The sequence below is a fragment of the Calypte anna genome, chromosome 26 (genome assembly GCF_003957555.1).
Source record: "Calypte anna isolate BGI_N300 chromosome 26, bCalAnn1_v1.p, whole genome shotgun sequence".
In the NCBI taxonomy this organism is placed as follows: Eukaryota; Metazoa; Chordata; class Aves; order Apodiformes; family Trochilidae; genus Calypte; species Calypte anna.
Genome location: NC_044271.1, coordinates 2,865,910 through 2,883,922, shown reverse-complemented (window position 1 = coordinate 2,883,922; position 18,013 = coordinate 2,865,910). Strand labels below are relative to the sequence as shown.

Sequence of the window (18,013 nt, the reverse complement as noted above, 5' to 3'; positions counted from 1 at the left end):
CAGGACCTTCTGAGGCAAAGGGACATCAGGGAAAACTCAAAACATGCACAAAAAACCCCTCTCACCCTGCAGCAGCTCCACACTCAAGCTGAGAGCAGAATCCCAAATCCTCCCTCCAGCCCTCACCTCCTTTTTCCTTTTTTTTTTCTCGAAATAACCCTGGTCTGCAGTGCTCCCTTTCCACCTTCACCTTTCCTTCCTGCCAATCTGCATCTCCCCTGGATGAACCATTTCTTCCTGAAAACAACCTGCACCCAAATGTGACCTTGTTGATGAAGAGCCCAGGACAGCTGCAGGCTCAGGAAGAGGAAGCAGGGAGACAAAAGCTGCCTGAGACAAGGACACAGAAATAGATAAAACCCCCAGCACCCCCCTGGGACACCCAGAGATCAGAGAGGCAGAGGATGAAAGGGCAGGAAATGGGTTTCCCATTGCAGGGCAGCAGGTACCAAAGGCAACAAAACGCTTGGAAAGGGAATTGTTTACCCCTGAGCTGCCCTGCATCATGGAATGTCACACTGGGGGGGTGACAGCAGCCACCAGGCTTTGGCACCACCAAGCTGGCCAGCTCTGGGCAAGCAGTGGCCCAGGAGGCTACAGTGTGCAGGGTGATTTTTCCCTTTCACAGAAAATCCAGGAAAATAAAGTGGTTGGAACAAGATCACTCAAACCTACTCCAAGAACAGTATCTGAGTGTTGTGCCAAACCTGCTGCTCTCTGTCCCAACTCCACCACTGTCAGCCACATCTAAATGCTGATTTTTGAGTGGAGTCCCAGCTGCCTGTGACCAAGCATCCTAAGGGAACACAGTTCTTAATTTATTGTAACCAGGAATCTCAACATGGATAATAATGACTTACCCCTAAGATGTCAGTCCAGAACAAAAGCAGTGAGGCACCAACATCTGCAGCTGCCCCTAAGCTGGTCCTGATCAGGGAGAAAAAGTGCAGGGCATGAAAGTTCTGTTTTACCAGCCTGGAGGCAAATAAAATCATCACCATCCTATTTTTTGTTCCCCTCTTTCTTTTTTTCTCTTTCTTTTTTTTTTTTCCCCCAAAGGTCCAAACCATTACAGCTCCCAGCTATGTTCATGTGTCCTCCACATGCTGTGACAAGCAGAGGTCACCTGCAGGCAGGTCCATCCCCAGGGCTTTCTGCCACGTGAGAGCATCTGGCAGAGAGGAGCTGAAAGGTCCTCACTTCCTCTGTTCCACAAGGCCAGAGGTTCCTGTGTCCCCAGATGCTGCCCCAGTGACAGCAGGGACACCTGTCAGGGGGGACTGAGGACATGGCCTCACATTTCTGCTTTTGTTCCAGATTTAAGCTGTAAATTCATTTATAAGCAGAAAGGAAGCACTAACAGCACAAAGCTGAGCGGAGACTGATATTAAAAAAGGTTTAAATTAAAATCACCTCTGAACCCCCTCCTATTTCTTACTCCATTAAAACCCTCTCACTTCCCAAAAATCCCAAAGAGGACGTTGGAGTTTCTGATCTCTGTGTACAATCAGGCAGTGCTGTAGGAACAACCCTGAAAAACACAAGTGGACTTGGAGAGATAAAAGTGCTGGAGGGCACAGCTGGTCAGGCAGCTGGGCTGAGATCAGAGGGTGAGCTGGGGGTGGCTGCAGTACAGCCAAAATAATTAGGATCTGGAATAAAAAAATAAAATTCAGGTTTTCTCCTGTGGGTTGTCTGGAGGAGTTCCTATCCCTTCCCCTACCCATTGGATTGATCTGTGCTGGCAGCCACTGCTGCCTGTCCCCAATCATCTTTACCATGCAGAAAACATGCCAAGAACATGTTGTAGCTGTGGTGCTGAGCATGCACTGTGTGACTGTGACAGAGCTGACTGACACCAGCTAGAAAGAGTTGGTAATTTTGGGTACTCTGTTAAAGAGCTGAACTGCAGCCAGGCCCCACCACAGAGCTGCCTCTCTGAGTACTTCCATACAGAGCTACAATAAACCCTGTATGGGTAATAAACCCTGCAATGGTCCTGGATTAAAAATACAAATTAAAAGATGTGTTGAAAAGCCCCCAGGGATGTGCAACATGACTTCTGTGTTGCTCCTCCAAGCCCACCACACAGGCTGTGACCAACTCCTCGATAATTCCATCAACTGGGCCTCTTTGTCCCCTGCATGAACCACCCCCTTCCATGTGCTCATTTTCCTTCCTGCTGAGACCTGAGTGCAGCTTCCTCTGGGGCCCAGCATCACAGCTCTTAAATCAGCCCCAGTGATCTGGGTGAAGCAGGGTCCCTCCCTTCCCCACCGTGCTGAGCTCTTTATCTCTGCTGCCCCTGCAGCCCCTGGGAAGCTGTGGAACAGGAAAGCAGAGCCAAACCCCCTGCTCAGCTGACACACAGCCCTCCCTGTGCTGCTCAGTTAAAGGAAATAATTCCCTGGGCAGGATTTCTGCACAACTCCAGGTCTGGCTACAGGCACTGAGAGGTGTTGGCAACACAACCCCACTGCTGGAGCAGAGAGCTCAGGTGATGGCAGCAGAGTTTCTGCGAGGGTTATTGCAGGAGCCTGAATTTGGGGACTAAAACGACCAGGGAGCTGGGGATGAGGATTGAATGCCCTGCAGGAATTCATGGAATTCTACCTGGCAGCAGCAGGTTGTACTGGTGACCACTGAAGATCAGGACTGGGGGTCCCAGGACTGTTCCTCCATAAAGCCAAAAGGTGCTGCAGGCTGTGGAATTCCCTCAGGGATGTCTTGCTCCACGGCACTGAGAAGCTGAGGCTTTGGCAGCACAGGCTGAGCTGAGGGGGGAAGCTTCCACAGCACCTGCTTGAGGAAATGCATCTCACCAGCTCCAGAAAGTACCAAAGAGAATGGTGAAAGAGGAGCCAAGAATCCAAGTGTCAAATGCAAGGATGGAGGAAATGACTTTGCCAACACCTTGTTCCTGCATTCCCCTCTCAACACATTCTTGTTCTCTGCATGGTCACTTGGGGCTGAAAATAAACCAGGCCCTTTAAAGAGAGGGGAGCAAGAGAGCTTCCCTTAGAAAATGGAGGTGTGGAATAGGGCCTTTTCTCCACCATGTAGCAGCTGACCCTAAATGAGCTGATTGCTGGCTACAGGTGCTGTGGCTGGGCAGCTACTGACCTCTTCCTCCAAGGAGAAAGGCAGCTCTGGAGAGCTGGCTGCAAAGAAATGGAGGAAAAAAGGAAGTTGCTGCTGGCTGTAACACAGGAACATGTTAACATGCTGGAACTGGACTAAAACAGTGTTCAGAACTGCATGAGGTGTGACACCAAGTTCTGTGTTTTCAGAGCAAAAAAATCAGGCTCTTCCTTCTCTGGTGAGTCAGAGGTAATTGCTCTGCATGCTCAAAGCACAGTGACTCATAACAGAAAAAATGAAAATGAATACCTCAGAGCTATTAATCCATGTTTTCATGATGTTCTTGGCATTATCAAGCAACTACTCATCCAGTGCAAACTTGAACATGATCTTAGCAGAGCAGCCCAGCACATCCTCCTTACACTGTTATTTACATGATGATAGGAAGGCTTAAAATACCACTCAGGATGAGAGAGATTCTCTGAAAACATCTCATGAGAGCAGGAAAAGGGGGTGGGAAGCAAGAGGTCCTGTCAGGACAGGAGAGCAGACCCTTCAGAATTGTCCCAGGTAAGTGTGAGAGGGCAGCTCATGTGATAAAAGAAGGAGCTGCAAATACAAAGGCCAAGGCTGCTGCACACAAAAAAAGCACAAACCCTCATCAGAAGTGACTGGAAAAAAATGGGCAGGGGTGGGAAATCTGCTTTTTCCCCACTGGAAATGCACAGCCTGTTCCCAGCACTTCAGTTGAGCAACTTGGGGTTGCTGGGAAGCTCTGTTGAACATTTCCTCATCATGCAGAGGCACTGCTCTGTTTCAGCACTGGCTGATGAGCAGCACTCCATGAGGCCCTGGAAGAAGCTGAATTGGTGAAACCTCATGGCAGACATTTGCACAGCACCTGCCAAAACCAACCCTGCCTCCCCAGCACTGTTTGCCCTTCACTTTTCCTTCAGCAGCAAAACAAATCTCCAGATGAATGCCCTCTAAAGAAACAATCCTCACCAGAGCACACAGGCCAGGGATTTTTGGTTGGGAAGAGGTCAGGACAAAATACAAATGATGCTTTTATGACTTTAGGACACATTTAGGAGACAAGAGGCAAAAAATCCCTCTTTCCACACCACAGACTTCACTGCACAACATTACCCAACATAGGATTTTTGCAACCTGTGCCCTCCAAGTGAGTCACAGGATGGTTTGGCTTGGAAGGGATCTCAGGACATCACTCAACCTTTACTCTCCTTTGCCTCCAGAGCACATTCCCAGCTTATGCTCACCCTGCCCACCATGACCCCTGGGGCCTTCTCTGCAAAGCTGCCTTCCAGCACAGGGTTATTTCTCCCTGGGTGCATTTCCCTTTTTTGAACTTCACCAGTCCAGTTTTCCCCACCTTTCCCAGCACAACCATCAGGTGAGCCAACCTTTCCTCCCAGTTTCCCACCATCTCCAACCTTGCTGAGGATACACTGCCCATCCCCCAGCTCATTACTGGAGATGTTAAACAACACTGCCCCGAAGTGAAGGCTTTACACTCAGTTGCCTTCATATTAGCTTGCCAGAGATTAAAAAAAAAAAAAAATCCCCCCAACTTTCCTCCACCTCCCACTCTGGGGGATGTATTTTATTCTGTGCTGCACTCTGGCACATCACTTTTGCTGTGTCTGCAGCAGAGTTTGCAGGAGGGCTGACAAAAGAGCCACAGACACAGGGCTAAACAAATTACTGACGTTAGGGCACACAGACAAAATGCAACAAACCATAAAAGATGCAAGCTATTTACTACCTAATAATGCAGAAACCTAGTAAGCTAATTCTGTATAGAAAGGGGAGCACCAGGGAGGGTGCAAAGATGAAAGCAGGGTGGAAAATATGTGGATTTGTTTTGATGGAAAATTTACGACTCGCTGTAGTGCAGAAATCAGGTGTGGAAATGACTTCACTGTAATTACAGAGTTACATAAAAAGACTGAATAATAATCAGAAAAGAATCTGCATTCCTTGCTTTATTAGATGAAAATGACAATCAGGTTTCAGTTATTTAGTAGGCTGATACAGTTTTAGCCCATGGGCCACACTGATAAGACCAAACTGTAAATAAGTAGAGAATGGGAAGAAAAGAAATCACAGTTCCATTGCTGTTTTCCAGGATCCATTTTAGCTTATTTCCTGTGCATTTCAGGACATTTTACACCATTAATTTAGAGCAGAACTATCCATTCCGGTGCATAATTCAGACTCTGAAAGGAGACACACATCTCTGCAACAGGAGGAGCAGCAGCAGAGCCTGCATGTCAGTACAAAGCAGCTCCCACCCCTCTGTACTTGGGGTAACATTGGGTTCTTCACTCTCTTTGTCCCTAATTACTAATTACAAGCCCTGGTAAAAAAGCCAAAAGAATACTGAGCCCTCTAGTGACAAAGGTAGGTGTGCTAGTGCAAGAACTGCAAGGTGAAACAGTCACTACCTGTGCACAACAGAATTCCCAAGGAGCTGAGGCAGCAAACACTCTGAGAGGGGGAATTGCTCCTGCAGGCAGGGGAGGGACATGGGCTCTGCTCCCACTGAACTGGGAGAGGCTGAAGGGCTTCAGCATCTCTCACAATCAAGTTCTCAGAGGAAGAAGAGAAAATAATATGCTACAGAAACTGATTTAGGGAAAAGAGAATATAAATCAGCAGGCAATACTGATTAGGTTCTTATTGAAAGTTTCAATGGCCTTACTAGAGAGTGTGAAAGAACCAAAAAGAGAGGAAGAAAAGCTTTCAGCATTTCTGAGATCAGGGTGACACCAGTGAAAACAGCCTACCTAGAACTTCAGGAGTTCTGTGTTTTTAAACAGAGATCAGTGCATGGGAGAACTTCACAGTGTCCACTGGAGAGTGGGACTGGTGGAGAGCACCATTGGTGTGGGCTGAGGGCACCCCCTGGGGAAAAAGCCCCCCCCCAAGCAGCAGTGCAAGAAACTGAGGGCAACTCCTAGTGAACAAACCCTGTGCCATGCCACAAACCCTTCTGTGAGCTTTTGGCAGAGACATCAGTTGGGAGAAATCAATTAAGTGGATAAACTGAGATTGTGAAAAGCACTCCTGGGAAGATTCACCTCTTTTACTGATGATTACTGATTATAGCTTAGATTTTTAAGTGACTACCAATTCCTGAGGCTTAAAGATAAGTGCTGAAAAAATTAATACCCTCAGATTAAGGGCTGCATGTCAAACCAGGAAAGAACAGAAATCAAGGAGATTTGTTGTGTTTTGTCCAGGTTCTTATCACTTTCTGGCAAACCACACACTTGCCTCATGCAGCAACCAGCAGTTTTTCCATCTGTGTGCAAACCAGAATAAGCAAAACCCCAATTTCCAGACACAGCTCAATATGGGACACACAACTGCACCTCACAGCCCTGCCACCCCAGAGTCCACCTGAGGAGCTGCTCTTCTCAGGGGGGTTTCTCACAGCTCGTGGGAGTTCCTGTGGGGCTCAGGCAGCCTCTCAGTGTCACAGTTTTTAATCAGCTGAAAGAGGAACTCAACCTGCTTCTCATAATTCTCAACTGAGATTCTCTCATTCAAGCCATGGATCCTGGAAGAAAAAAAAGAATGTTTTTCAGTCCAGTGTGCACTCGTGAGCCACCTGCATACACCCAGCACCCTGCTTGCCTCTCCATAAAGCAGATATTATATAAAATATAAAGATGAACCCATCCACACCAAATGCTGCACTGGAACTGCAATGTGTGCTCCACAGCCCAACCAAAGGGACTGATTCTTAGCATTCTTAGCACAACAACAAAGTCATGGTCTATGTGGAAAAGAAAAATCAGTGTTCCAGCCCTCTGGTTCATTTCTTGGCCATTTATGTCACTGGCTTGTACAGCTATGGGAACACCCTACTCCTCTACCATCTGCACCTCAAGAAAATGACAATCCAGTACTTGCTAAATAAAAATATAATCCCTTGCATGATCATGGACTTTGTTACCACTTTACTCCAGGAAACCTAACTTCCAGCTTTCAGGGGCAAATAAATTCAGTGACATGGCTCCAAGCATAAGGATAAATGTCTTAAACAAGGCCAACTATCTGAACAACACCTTCCAGACTCTGGCACAATATAAATGATCCAATCAGCTTCCCAGCACTGCTGTACTACCAAAGAGGACACCTCACTGAGGTGTTTGAAGCAAGGAAGAGTTGGGGCGAACACTCTCCAAGGCTCATTACCATCCCCAAATCTGCAGGAAATGGGTGTGAAATGGGTGGGAAACTCCACCACCACACCAAGGTATCCAAGGTTGGGTTTCCTACTGCCTGTCCATTTTCTCTTTCCCTCCTGCCCACCCCAGAGAGCTGCCCCATGGGCGGGCTGACCACAGTACCTGGGAAGATCATCAGGTTTCAGGAGCACTGGATTGAATCTGTAAATGGTATTTGTGATGTTAGTGAAGTGCCTGCTGTCTGTGTTCCCAATACAGGTGCCTGGAAAACAAAGCTCAGGTTTAGTTGGGGTGAGAACAGCAATTTAATGACCCCCACTTTTCCCAGGAGAAAGGAAAAAGGCATCTGATAACAGTTGTGTGACCCTACCAAAGGCAAAATCACTGGAAACAGTTTATGGGTACATCCTGGAAGAAAATTCTCTCTTTCATGAGCAGAAGGAGCTGAACTTATAATTCAATCATTCTAAGAACAGCCAGGGTACTCAGCTCCACAAAGGTTTAAGCTTCAAGCAGCAGCAAACAGAACTAGGAAGGATCTGGGATCCTAAGGAACAATACAGAAAAGCAGGAATGGCTTCACCAGCTATGAAAACAATAAAAGAAGAGCTAAAGCAAGAAGAACTCTGACTCTCCCTCCCAATCCCTTTCTTCCCTGAAGAAACTCCTTTGTATGTGCAGAGTCAAACTCAAGGCTCATTGTTTCTGTCAGTTTCCTGTTTGCTTTTTTACTTCCACTACTTAAAAAACAACATTAAAACTTTTACAGCATAAAGAGGGAATGGAATAAAAAGAGGAAAAAACAGCTGTTTCCAGCAGTTAACAGCTGGGGTGGAGAAATAAACAGAAAATGGAAACAAGTCAGTATGAGGGGATGGGGGAAGGAAAATCAGAGAGGAAGCTGGAGAGGAAACAATCATCATCATGTGCTTGCTGTTACCTGGGACTACACTGTCAACATCTGGGAAAGTATCCAGGATGGTTCTTTGAAAAATATGGACTCCAAAGGTCTGGGCATCCCAGGGACTGATGGGCAGTGGGTCAAAAGCATCTACTACATCAATCTTCACTCTGTCATCAGCAATGATGTTTCTAACTACCTCCAGCACCTGTGAGCAAAACACAAGAGATTAAATAAGTTAAAAAAAAAGAAACCCTGTAACTTGATGTGCCTTCCACCTTTGCCTCTTGCTCTGCCCCACCTTCAGAAGCCCCAGCAATCAATGCACTCTGCAACCCACCTTAAAGGAGGAGAAAAGACCCTCTTAAAAAAAAAGACTACTCCTAAAGGAGGAGAAAAGATCAGCTGTAGATCTAAGCTGAGCTGTTCCTGACAGCCTCCATAAAGGAGCAATCCCCAAATCTTCCCCTCCTGCTGCTTATAGAGAGATGAAAAGGACATTACAGAGCAATTTGCCAAGTGGCACTCTGTCCAGAAAGGGATTGAGGAGGATTAAGAAGCCCCACACCTGGGGGTACAGGAGGTACCTCAGCTGCCTTCTCAGCAGAGTGGATCCGAAAGTTCACAGTTGCTTTTGCAGAAGCTGGGATGACATTTGTCTAGAACAAAGGAAGGGACAAAACCCTAAAAGCAAGTTAACAAGAGATTGCCATGCCAACTGCAACATCAGAAACTGCTCAGACAACTCCTGGCCTAATTAATGCTTCACCACTAAGATGAAGTGTCTCTCTGTACTCTGTGTTGCCATACTGTAAATCTCATCTGTAATGAAGATAACTCTACAAAGAGATACTCATTAGTTCAGCAATAATTAAGTTAGGTGTTATAGAAGTTCTCCTCTTGAGATAAGCTCTCTCCTTTCTCAAACTTTATACTGAGAAATCCTGAAAATTTATGCTGTATTTTTAGGCAATATTTTTACCATACCACTTCTCCCCAAGGACAAGGCATGTAAATCACTTAAAAAATGATGTTACTGAAGAGAGCTAACTCTTCTTTTCTACAGACTGAGTATTTGTAATTTTGTTAAACAAAAGAGGTATAATCTTCAGGAAAACAACAAAACAAAACAGGAATCCAGGGTGTCACTTCTCTCCTGGCCACTCAGTGTCACTGTTTAGCCACTGTATGGTGTCTTCTTGTCCAGTGATGCCTTTCAGTAACAGGTCTTTTCAGGGACACACCAAACAGCCTGTTTATTCCAGGGCTACAGTATTTTTGGGTAGCTACACCTCCTTATCAGGGCAAGATTTGGCTGTGTCAGCCAGAACCTGTTATCTCTCAGTCCAAGGTACACACCAACCCCAATTGAATGAGCCAGACCTGTGCTCACAAACACAAGAACCCACCTGGGCCAGGGAAGTGTTTACAGCTGTGATAGAGTTTCAAATATTGTCATGTTTTGTGTGTTTACACAGAAAAAACTCTTGTGCATCTTAAAATGCAAACAGTCTTAGTACTGGTTTACAGAGAACTTCTTTAGACAAAGATCAGACACTCCTGCAAGGCAGTCATTTTCAACTGCAGCTAAATCCAAGCCACATCTAAAGTAAAAAATGAGACTGGTGTTGCCACCAGCAAAGACCAGGAACTGTACTGGTCTTACAGCTGGGTATGAAGAGATGGAAACTGTATCCCTCACTGTAATACACAGGGAAAAATCAAAATGGAACTACCTTGACTCCTGCATTAAAGATTGTGACTGCTGTAGTAGTTCGAATCAAGGCATTGGTGGAAGGTTTCCAGGAAAGAACTCTGACAAGAAAAAAAGAAAAAAAATCAAGTTTAATATCAAGAAATAGAGGCAATAAGCTGAATGATGGTCTATTCAATTAACAAGTGGTTATTAAGAGCACTGACATTGCCTAAACTATGAGTTAGTAAAACAGATCTTCAAGGAAAAGGCTGGGAATGTTCATCAAGGATGTATTTTCTTACCTGCTGATTATAGGTGAAAACAGCCAGAGATTGCTCATGATGAGATTGAGAGGAAAGCTGAACTAAGGGGAAGAAATAAAACCACAGATCAGAAAGTTTCTAGTGTTCAAGGTGACAGTGGAGTCACTAAAGTACAGCTGAAATAATTCCAGCAGAAACAACTATCTGGGAGAAAGCTCATCTTAAGCCTTCTCCTTTGCAGGTACTAACTAAATCTGGTCTGAATCAATATTCTGAGTTACTCTTCACTTTTTAATATGAAAATTTGTGAATGAAATGATAGTTCTTTCCCCACCTCTGATGCAAGGTGCTCCAGAGTCATGAGTTCTGGTCCATAGCCAAAGAGATTGCGCAAGGGATTCTGCTCCAGTCTGCAGCAAAGCAACCCAACATTTGCAATTAAAAACAATTATCTCTGGCTATTATTGCTCCAGAAGGTTAGCAGGAATTTGATTTGTTAAATGTATACATGGATTTGAGTTGCAATCCTCTCCTGGTAAGCAAATCTGTGAGAACAGCTCTGTGACAGAATTTGGAGCATTCCAGCCACCTGCAAAGATTTTCTTTCAAAAAACCCCAAAAGTTTGACTCTTGTAAAGAACATGTGGAAATCTAGAAAAATATCAGATCAAATTCAACCCCATCTGTACTTATTAAGTTTTTCTAAAGCACATATTTATTAGTCAATTTGTTATCTAGACAGACATGTAATGAGATGATTTCCCCAGTGACATTTTGACTTTACACTCTGTTGATTGGCTCGGATAATTACCAGCCAGAGGTAGCAGGGATGTGCAAGGATAAATTCCAGAGAAATTCTGCAACCCAAACAAAGCAATCTCTATTGCCACAGAGAAAATTATGACAGACACAGTGATGCATCAGTTGTCTTCATTTTAATGAACCAACTGACACAAGGAACATCTGGCAATCACAGAATGTGCCAAGTTGGAAGGGACCCATCAGGATCATCAAATCCAACTCCTGTGCCTGTGCAGGACCCCCACAGAATCACACCATGTACCTAAGAGAATCATTCAAACACTTCCCTTTGCTGGGGAATGCTTTTCTGCCCTTCAAAGTAAGCTGCAAACTTCTATTTCAAATATAAAAGGGAAATTTGCAAAATACACTAAATAGGAGAGTGAAAAAAGAAAACCACAAATCACTTAAGAGTCTGCTGGACTATCTTCAGCATCAGATGGCAGGAAAGCTCTCACCTGGACATGGCTGCTGCAAGGATTCCAATACTTGTCTCCTTAGGAGGAAAGGATGAGTGTCCTGGATCTTTTTCCACAGTGAAATTCAGTGTTATGGAACCCTTTTCTGTGATAGCAATTCTAATCAGGGATAAAGAAAGCAATGATTAATGCAACTCCAAGCACGCATGCACAGCCCACAGGTAAAAAGAACAACTCTATTCTTAGTAGCAGAAAAATCACCAAAGCAGCAGGAACAACAAATCCTCAACAACAAATCCTTAAGGCAATCTTTAAATGTTTGGAAGAGTGAGCAGATCCTACAGCATGCAATTAACCTGCTTGGAGTGAGTAAGTGGACATTCTGCACTGTCAGCACAGCTGTGATGGACAACAAAGGCTGAAGGTCCTTTGCTTGCACTTTGCACCACCACTGGAGTTTTAGCAACACTGCCACATGCCTTGAAAGCACATTTTATTTACATCTCACAAATCAATTATTGAAAAATGCATCAGGTTCATCATGGGGAATTTGTCTCTTGCTTACACAGCTACTGGCTTCTTCACTCCTGCAATGATGCCATCCAGCACTGCACTTCCCTCGTCGAGTAAGAAGGAAAGTTTCACTCCTCTGCTTTCCAACAGAGCTGCAATCTGCAGCCCTCCCTTCCAGCCAGACACCTGCAGGGATCCAGGCAGAGGAACTGCTCAGGTTAAGCCACACCATTGGGAAGAATACTGGAAATATTTTGCTGTTGACAGTGATCAGTGTTGCCATGCAGAGAATGCAAGAAATCTCCCAGTGAACAGGTCTAGAGCAATAAACTCAATAAAAGATCAGTAGAGGATTATTTCTGCCAAGATTCATGGGAGAGATGTTAATGGGCTAAGAGCAGATGAATTTATATCCATCCTAAGGAATCATTCATAAATCACTGAGTGCTGCTTTGAATCCCATTAGCTCTTGGGCACAGTGTCTCTGAGTTACAAATTCCACAAGTCAGTCACTTTAAAAAGATATTAACAATTATTTGTCCTTATATTTAAAAACCTAATAAACAAACCCACCTCAACCATCTCTTTGTACTGTTCAGCAGTGGGCACACCCCAGAGCAAAAGTGGAACACTTCTCTTCCTGATCATTCTGAACAAAACCTGTAAATCTTGAGTCAGCTTTTAATCTACTCTATCCTCCGAACTGTGATTCCTGCTGCCCCTTCCATGCAGAACAGAATGTGAAGTAACACCCTGATGTGTTCTTTTCTCTTTGCTCATCACACCAAACTCTTTGTCAACATCACCTGAAGCCAAACAACCAATATATAACTATGACCACGTGCCTGACACAGTATCTACCCACACAACCAAGAAAAACAGGAAAGACTTTCCAGCTAAACAATGCTTAAAAATTAAGCCTTGTTACACACATGAACAGTGCAAACAAGTAGAGGGTTTCATGAAATGAAAGAAAATACCTCTTCATCGTGTCCAATGCCAATATAGAAAGATCTGCTGGGTCTGTAATTTCTTCTCAGCAGAAATTCTAGTGCTTGCAAAATACCCTGCAGAAAGAAAAGGCAGAATGCATTGTACTGTTCTTCTGTGCTAATAAGGAGAATAAATGCAAATTAATGGAATATAAAAGAAATATTCACAGCCCTCAAGGAAACTTTGTCCTGCTCACAGTTGAGCTTTTATTTCTCCAGCTCCTACTGATGACATTCACACTCCCTGGAAAACACACTGCAACACTCTGGATCAATAATGCCTCAGACTTGGAGTGCTGCACAGTGTCAGTGTACAGACACAGGGCACAGGGCAGGCTTGTTCCTGCTCCTGGTGCAATCAGTGACAAACTGCACAGGGAGCATGACAGGGCTGCAATTATCCAAGGAATTCACTGTAAAGTTCCTGTCCTGCACAGTTTGCTCTGACTTGAGCTCCCAAATCCATTTATTTTAATGAGCAGTGTGATTTGGACAAAAAGGCAACAGAAATGTGAGAGCAAGATTCATCTGAAGGATCAGAAATTAAATCCACTATTTGCTGTATTTTTCCATCTCACCTGTTGGTTTTGTTTTTTTTTTCATTTTAAGCTAGTTAATTTTTCACATTTCAGCAGAAACTGTTCACCTTTGCCTTGTCAGCACCCATTTTGCCTCATTCACTGAAGCTGCTGATTTGTGCTGTCTGTTTGGAGAGTTGGTTGTGCAGCTCTCAGTAGGAAGCACCAAAGTTTTAAGCTCTAAGGCTTCAGAATTGATGATTAAGCAACCTGAAGAAACTTTCTCAGTCTGATTTATGCCACAATAAGCAGCTGCAACATCTGTGCCACTGGTTTGCTAAACATCTGTTTGAATTTAAAAACAAGGCTGTCATGGGAGTAATTCTTGCAAGTCACAAAGGACTGTAACTCCACCTCAATTTTCCCATCAACCTTTTCCCAAATGAGAATGCTTCACAGATCAATCTTTTGTGTACTCTATTCCTCCCAAAAGTATTTTGTACACCAGCTCTTTGTTCTGCCAGACCAGATAACAAATGACAAAAGGTTATTTGATTACAATGTTAAATAAGCACAATTTATTTTGAAACTCAAGCCTTTTCAAGGAGCCAAGTTTGCCTCTGAATGCCTGTATGACACCTGGGAAAAAGCACAAGATCTATCCCTGATTTAAGCCACAGCATTTGACATGAAATGTAAAGATGGCATTTAATCAAACACATCTGTAGCTGTGAATATGTTTTTCTGTATCTTTTTTCTCTACCTAAGAGCATTAACTCTGCTTCCCTCAGTAACAAAACACATCTCTAGGAAAAAGTTGGGAGAAAACTGCAGGGCTTAGGAATTTCTCATTAACAGCCTGAGGGGAAGGGAAGCAATACTGTAAATTTCCAGAGAATTGATTCCTCCAATCTGCCTTTTCTGGGCTTTGAAGTGATATTACCAGGACCACCTACTATGGCAGAGTTTTTGTTATCCAGCGTTCCTCGTCCATAGATGAAACCTTCGTGCTCTGCAGCTGAGAAAGGAGGAAAATCCCAACCCTCTGGGGGAGCAGGCACAACATCCATGTGTGCAAGCAGCATATAGGGCAGCATTTCAGGGTTAGAGCCCTGAACAGTAAAGAGGTGGCTGTATTTCCCAACAATTTCATGTTGAATGAACTTTGAAGAAAATACAGCCGGGAAGACTGTTAAGAAAAAAATTAAAAACAGATGAAAAGGGAAAATTAACAATAATGTCCAGTTTCATCATTACATCCTTCACTTGTTTAGCTTCAAGGGGAGATAAGAAGTAAGGCTGACCACAACAAATTTGCTTTAGGAAGCAGATTCATAGCTTTGTTCTCACACTTCTACCAATCCACTCACTCTGTATTTCAGACTTTCCTAAATAAATCCAGGAGCTGTTCAGCTGTTTTGCAGAGAGCAATAATGGGACTGCCAAAAACGTAGCCTGAAGCAGGGACAGTCTTCCTCTTTTTTTTTTTTTTTTTCCCAATGTCATATAACCAACCCAATGACCAAAAACCACCATTACAAAAGACATTTGAACCTTCCCTGTCCTAGCTTGGGCCAGTGCTGTGGAGGTGCCCTTACTGCCAGTCCTTTCTTGAGTGAAAAACAAAATAAAAATCTGTTCCAACACCCTGCAGAACACTATATGCTCCCTTCAGTTATAAATATAAAACTGATCAGCAGAGAGTGCTAAGAATGAAAGTTTAGTACCTTCCTGAATGTAATTCCCAAATTCTGCCATGGCAGTTGTATTCAAGTCCTCTGGAGATACAGAAACAGTTGGGATTTTAATAGCACCTTCAACAAAAGACAAAACAGGAATCAGTCAACACTGAAATCAAACAATACTTGGACTGCATTTCTCTGGGGGAGGTAATATTTATGGTCCTTAATACTGTCCAGGCTTTAAACAGTATTTCCTTAAAGAGTCAAAAAACACTGAAGCACTTCAGCTGAGCTGCACCCATGCAGCACACCAGCATTTCCTTCTGGTTTCAGCCAAGCTATTTCTCCAGGTACTTCCACTCCTGTTTTTCATCCTGAAGTGCTGCATGATGTCACTAGAAATGCTGCTGTCCAGAAGCAGTTGCATTTTGCTAGGGTGAACTGATTTGACAGAGTCATAAACTATTCTGGCAGCTGAGTTGGCAGTTCAAGGTTCTTTTTCAACACAAGCCAGGCTGTGATGGCAAGGCTGTGACAGTACCTTCTTTCATACTGCTCCAAAACTGAACGATATTTAAGCAAACAATCCTTTTGTTGCCCCTTCCAGTCTGCTCTGTCATTTAACCAGGGTCAGACAAGGCTGCTCTCCAAACCTGAGTCACTGGCATGGAAAGCATGGGTATAACTTAGTCACAATCCCAGCTTTCTTAGGAGCATCCATAAAGGGAGGTTCCAGATTCTTTTGGAGGTTATGCTATTCAAGAAGAAACACAAAAAAAAGTCTCTTGTATCCTTGAATTTTCCCATTATAAAAATAAAAATAAAAAAAAAAAAAAAAAAAAAAAAAAAAAAAATTATGTAAACAGAATTTGCTAGGCAACAAAGCTTACCAAGCAGCAACATGAGAGATTTACAGAACCCAACCCTTACTTGAGCAGTCCGGGAATATCATTCCATGCCAGATTGTGGTTTCCTGCAAGCTGCCAACCCTCAGGGGCCCTAAACCATCCCCCAAACCTTCTGCAGGACCCAGCGAGCTGGTGAGCAGCGTGTCAGCGAGGCAACCCCCAAAATAAATAACCTGACACTGATTTACCACCCATTTCACCCGGTGGAGAAAGAGATGCCTGGCAAAAACCTGCGTGTGGGAAAAACACTGAAGGAAGAAATCTGGAGAATTAAAAACCCGGCGAGAAAGCACCTGAGGAAGTGTTCTCCTTCTCCTTCTCCTTCTCCTCCTCCTCCTCCTCCTCCTCCTCCCCGGCTGCCCCTTTCCCACCCGGGCCCACCAGGGCCGGGTCCGCCTCTCCCCCTGCTCACATCGGAGCTCGGGACAGCCCCTCAGCGACACCGGGGAGCCAGGAACAGCCCCGGAGCCGGGGTCTGGGGTGGGCACAGCGGCTGCAGCCCCCCGGGGAGGCCCGGCAGGCCCCGGGCCCCCTCACCTCGCAGCGCTTCCTTCAGCTCCAGCCTCTCGCCGGCGCTGAAGCCGGCGGTGCCTCCGCGCCGAGCCCATAGGCGGGGGATGGCCGGGGAGCGCGGGAGGTAAGCACGGAGCAGGACGGCGGAGATCAGGGCCAAGAACGCGGTTCCCAACCCCAGGAACGCGGCCCCGATCGCCGCTCGCCGCCCGCACCTGCCCGCCATAACCCGGCACTTGGGCCGCCTCCGCCACCGCCTCCCTGAGGAGAGGACGGACGTGGCCCAGAGCCAATCGCAACGCAGATGGTACGAAGAGCGGCCAATGGGAGGCTTGGTCCCGCCCCCCTACAGCGCGGATGGGAGCGGGAGCTCCGCGTCCCGGCAGAGCCTAGATGGCGGCGGGCGGGCAGGGTGTGCGGTGCTGATTCTCTGCTCTCTATGTAAACCCGCGTGGTTTTTAGCTCCAGGGGATGTTTAGGAGCGTGGCCAGCGGTGCATGGTGCCCACAGCAGTGAGCACTGATAGGAATGTTTTCTTCCCCCTGGGTTGGGGCTTGTTTGGAGCCTCTGGGAGTGCGGGGTCTCAGTGTGCTGCTCCCAAAATAAAGAATTCCTGGGGAAAAAGGTGCTCTCTGGGGAATAAACCACCCCAGTTCAGTGGGGACACAGGTTGCAGGGGAGTCAGGGTCTGGTCTGAGGCATTGGGTGATGGGTTTGTGCCTGTCCCTCCTGGCAGGACTGAACTCTGCCAGCTCCCCAAAAATTGTTGTTTCTCACCTGCTGTCACCAGAGAACACAGCAGAAAAATTGCTATTTTCTTCTTTACACCTGTCTGGTACTAAATGAGAAGATTGATCCCATCTTCCCTTGGAGAAAACTGCCCTGAGATAGTAATTATGGGGTGGGAGCTGCTCCCAAATCGGAACAAGAAGCGGGTGATTGTTCACACAGTCTTTATTATCAAAAAGGATGAAACCAATATTAAATAAATTACAAACATTTCTGAGCTGGTGATACATTGTGCATTCATCAAGGCTTCAGAGCCATTACACCTCAACACCACTGATAATTCAAGAGCAGGCAAGAGATGCTGGAAATCAAAACTTCAGTACCCCAGACTCAAATCTGAGCTTCCCTAAATCTCTGCCTTGGAAATGAAAGCTTTGAGCTGCTCAGCCTGTGTCCCCAGCACTCTGCTGTGCCCACTGAGGTTAAATTTCTTGCCAGAATTGGCCCATGGCTGCAGAAATGAGGATTTCCTCCCTGGGCCATCAGAATCCCAGAAAACAGTCACTGCTGCTGCTTGTCTCTCTTGGCATCCCATCCATTCTGCTTGCAGAAACTTCAGAAATACAATCTATTTTTTATACATGGACTGTTGCTCTGAGACTTCATCGGCTTGGCATGTCAGGCCTGGAGACTGTGGGATCAGCCTCTTGTAATTAACCCTGAATGAAGAACTGGAAATGGGAATTGTCCTCGTTTAAGGTGATGCCTCCTCAGAGA

The 18,013-nt window shown here is 45.3% G+C and overlaps 1 protein-coding gene across 2 annotated transcripts; it reads right to left on the bottom strand.

The window, feature by feature from the left end:
• Positions 1-5,055: 5,055 nt before the first annotated feature.
• Positions 5,056-16,743, bottom strand: PM20D1 (peptidase M20 domain containing 1). 2 transcript variants are annotated; one of them, XM_008500680.2, is made up of 13 exons: positions 16,532-16,743; positions 15,132-15,218; positions 14,361-14,593; positions 12,875-12,961; positions 11,947-12,080; positions 11,421-11,540; positions 10,496-10,571; positions 10,201-10,262; positions 9,939-10,017; positions 8,790-8,861; positions 8,242-8,410; positions 7,464-7,563; positions 5,056-6,667 (listed from the first exon to the last, which is right to left on the bottom strand). In XM_008500680.2, the coding sequence occupies exons 1-13, from the start codon at positions 16,731-16,733 to the stop codon at positions 6,538-6,540; spliced, it is 1,551 nt and encodes a 516-aa protein (XP_008498902.2). In that variant the 5' UTR covers positions 16,734-16,743; the 3' UTR covers positions 5,056-6,537. The 2 variants fall into 2 exon arrangements, with proteins under 2 accessions (XP_008498902.2, XP_030321421.1); XM_030465561.1 differs by having other exon boundaries at positions 15,132-15,182.
• Between the last annotated feature and the right edge of the window lie 1,270 nt (positions 16,744-18,013).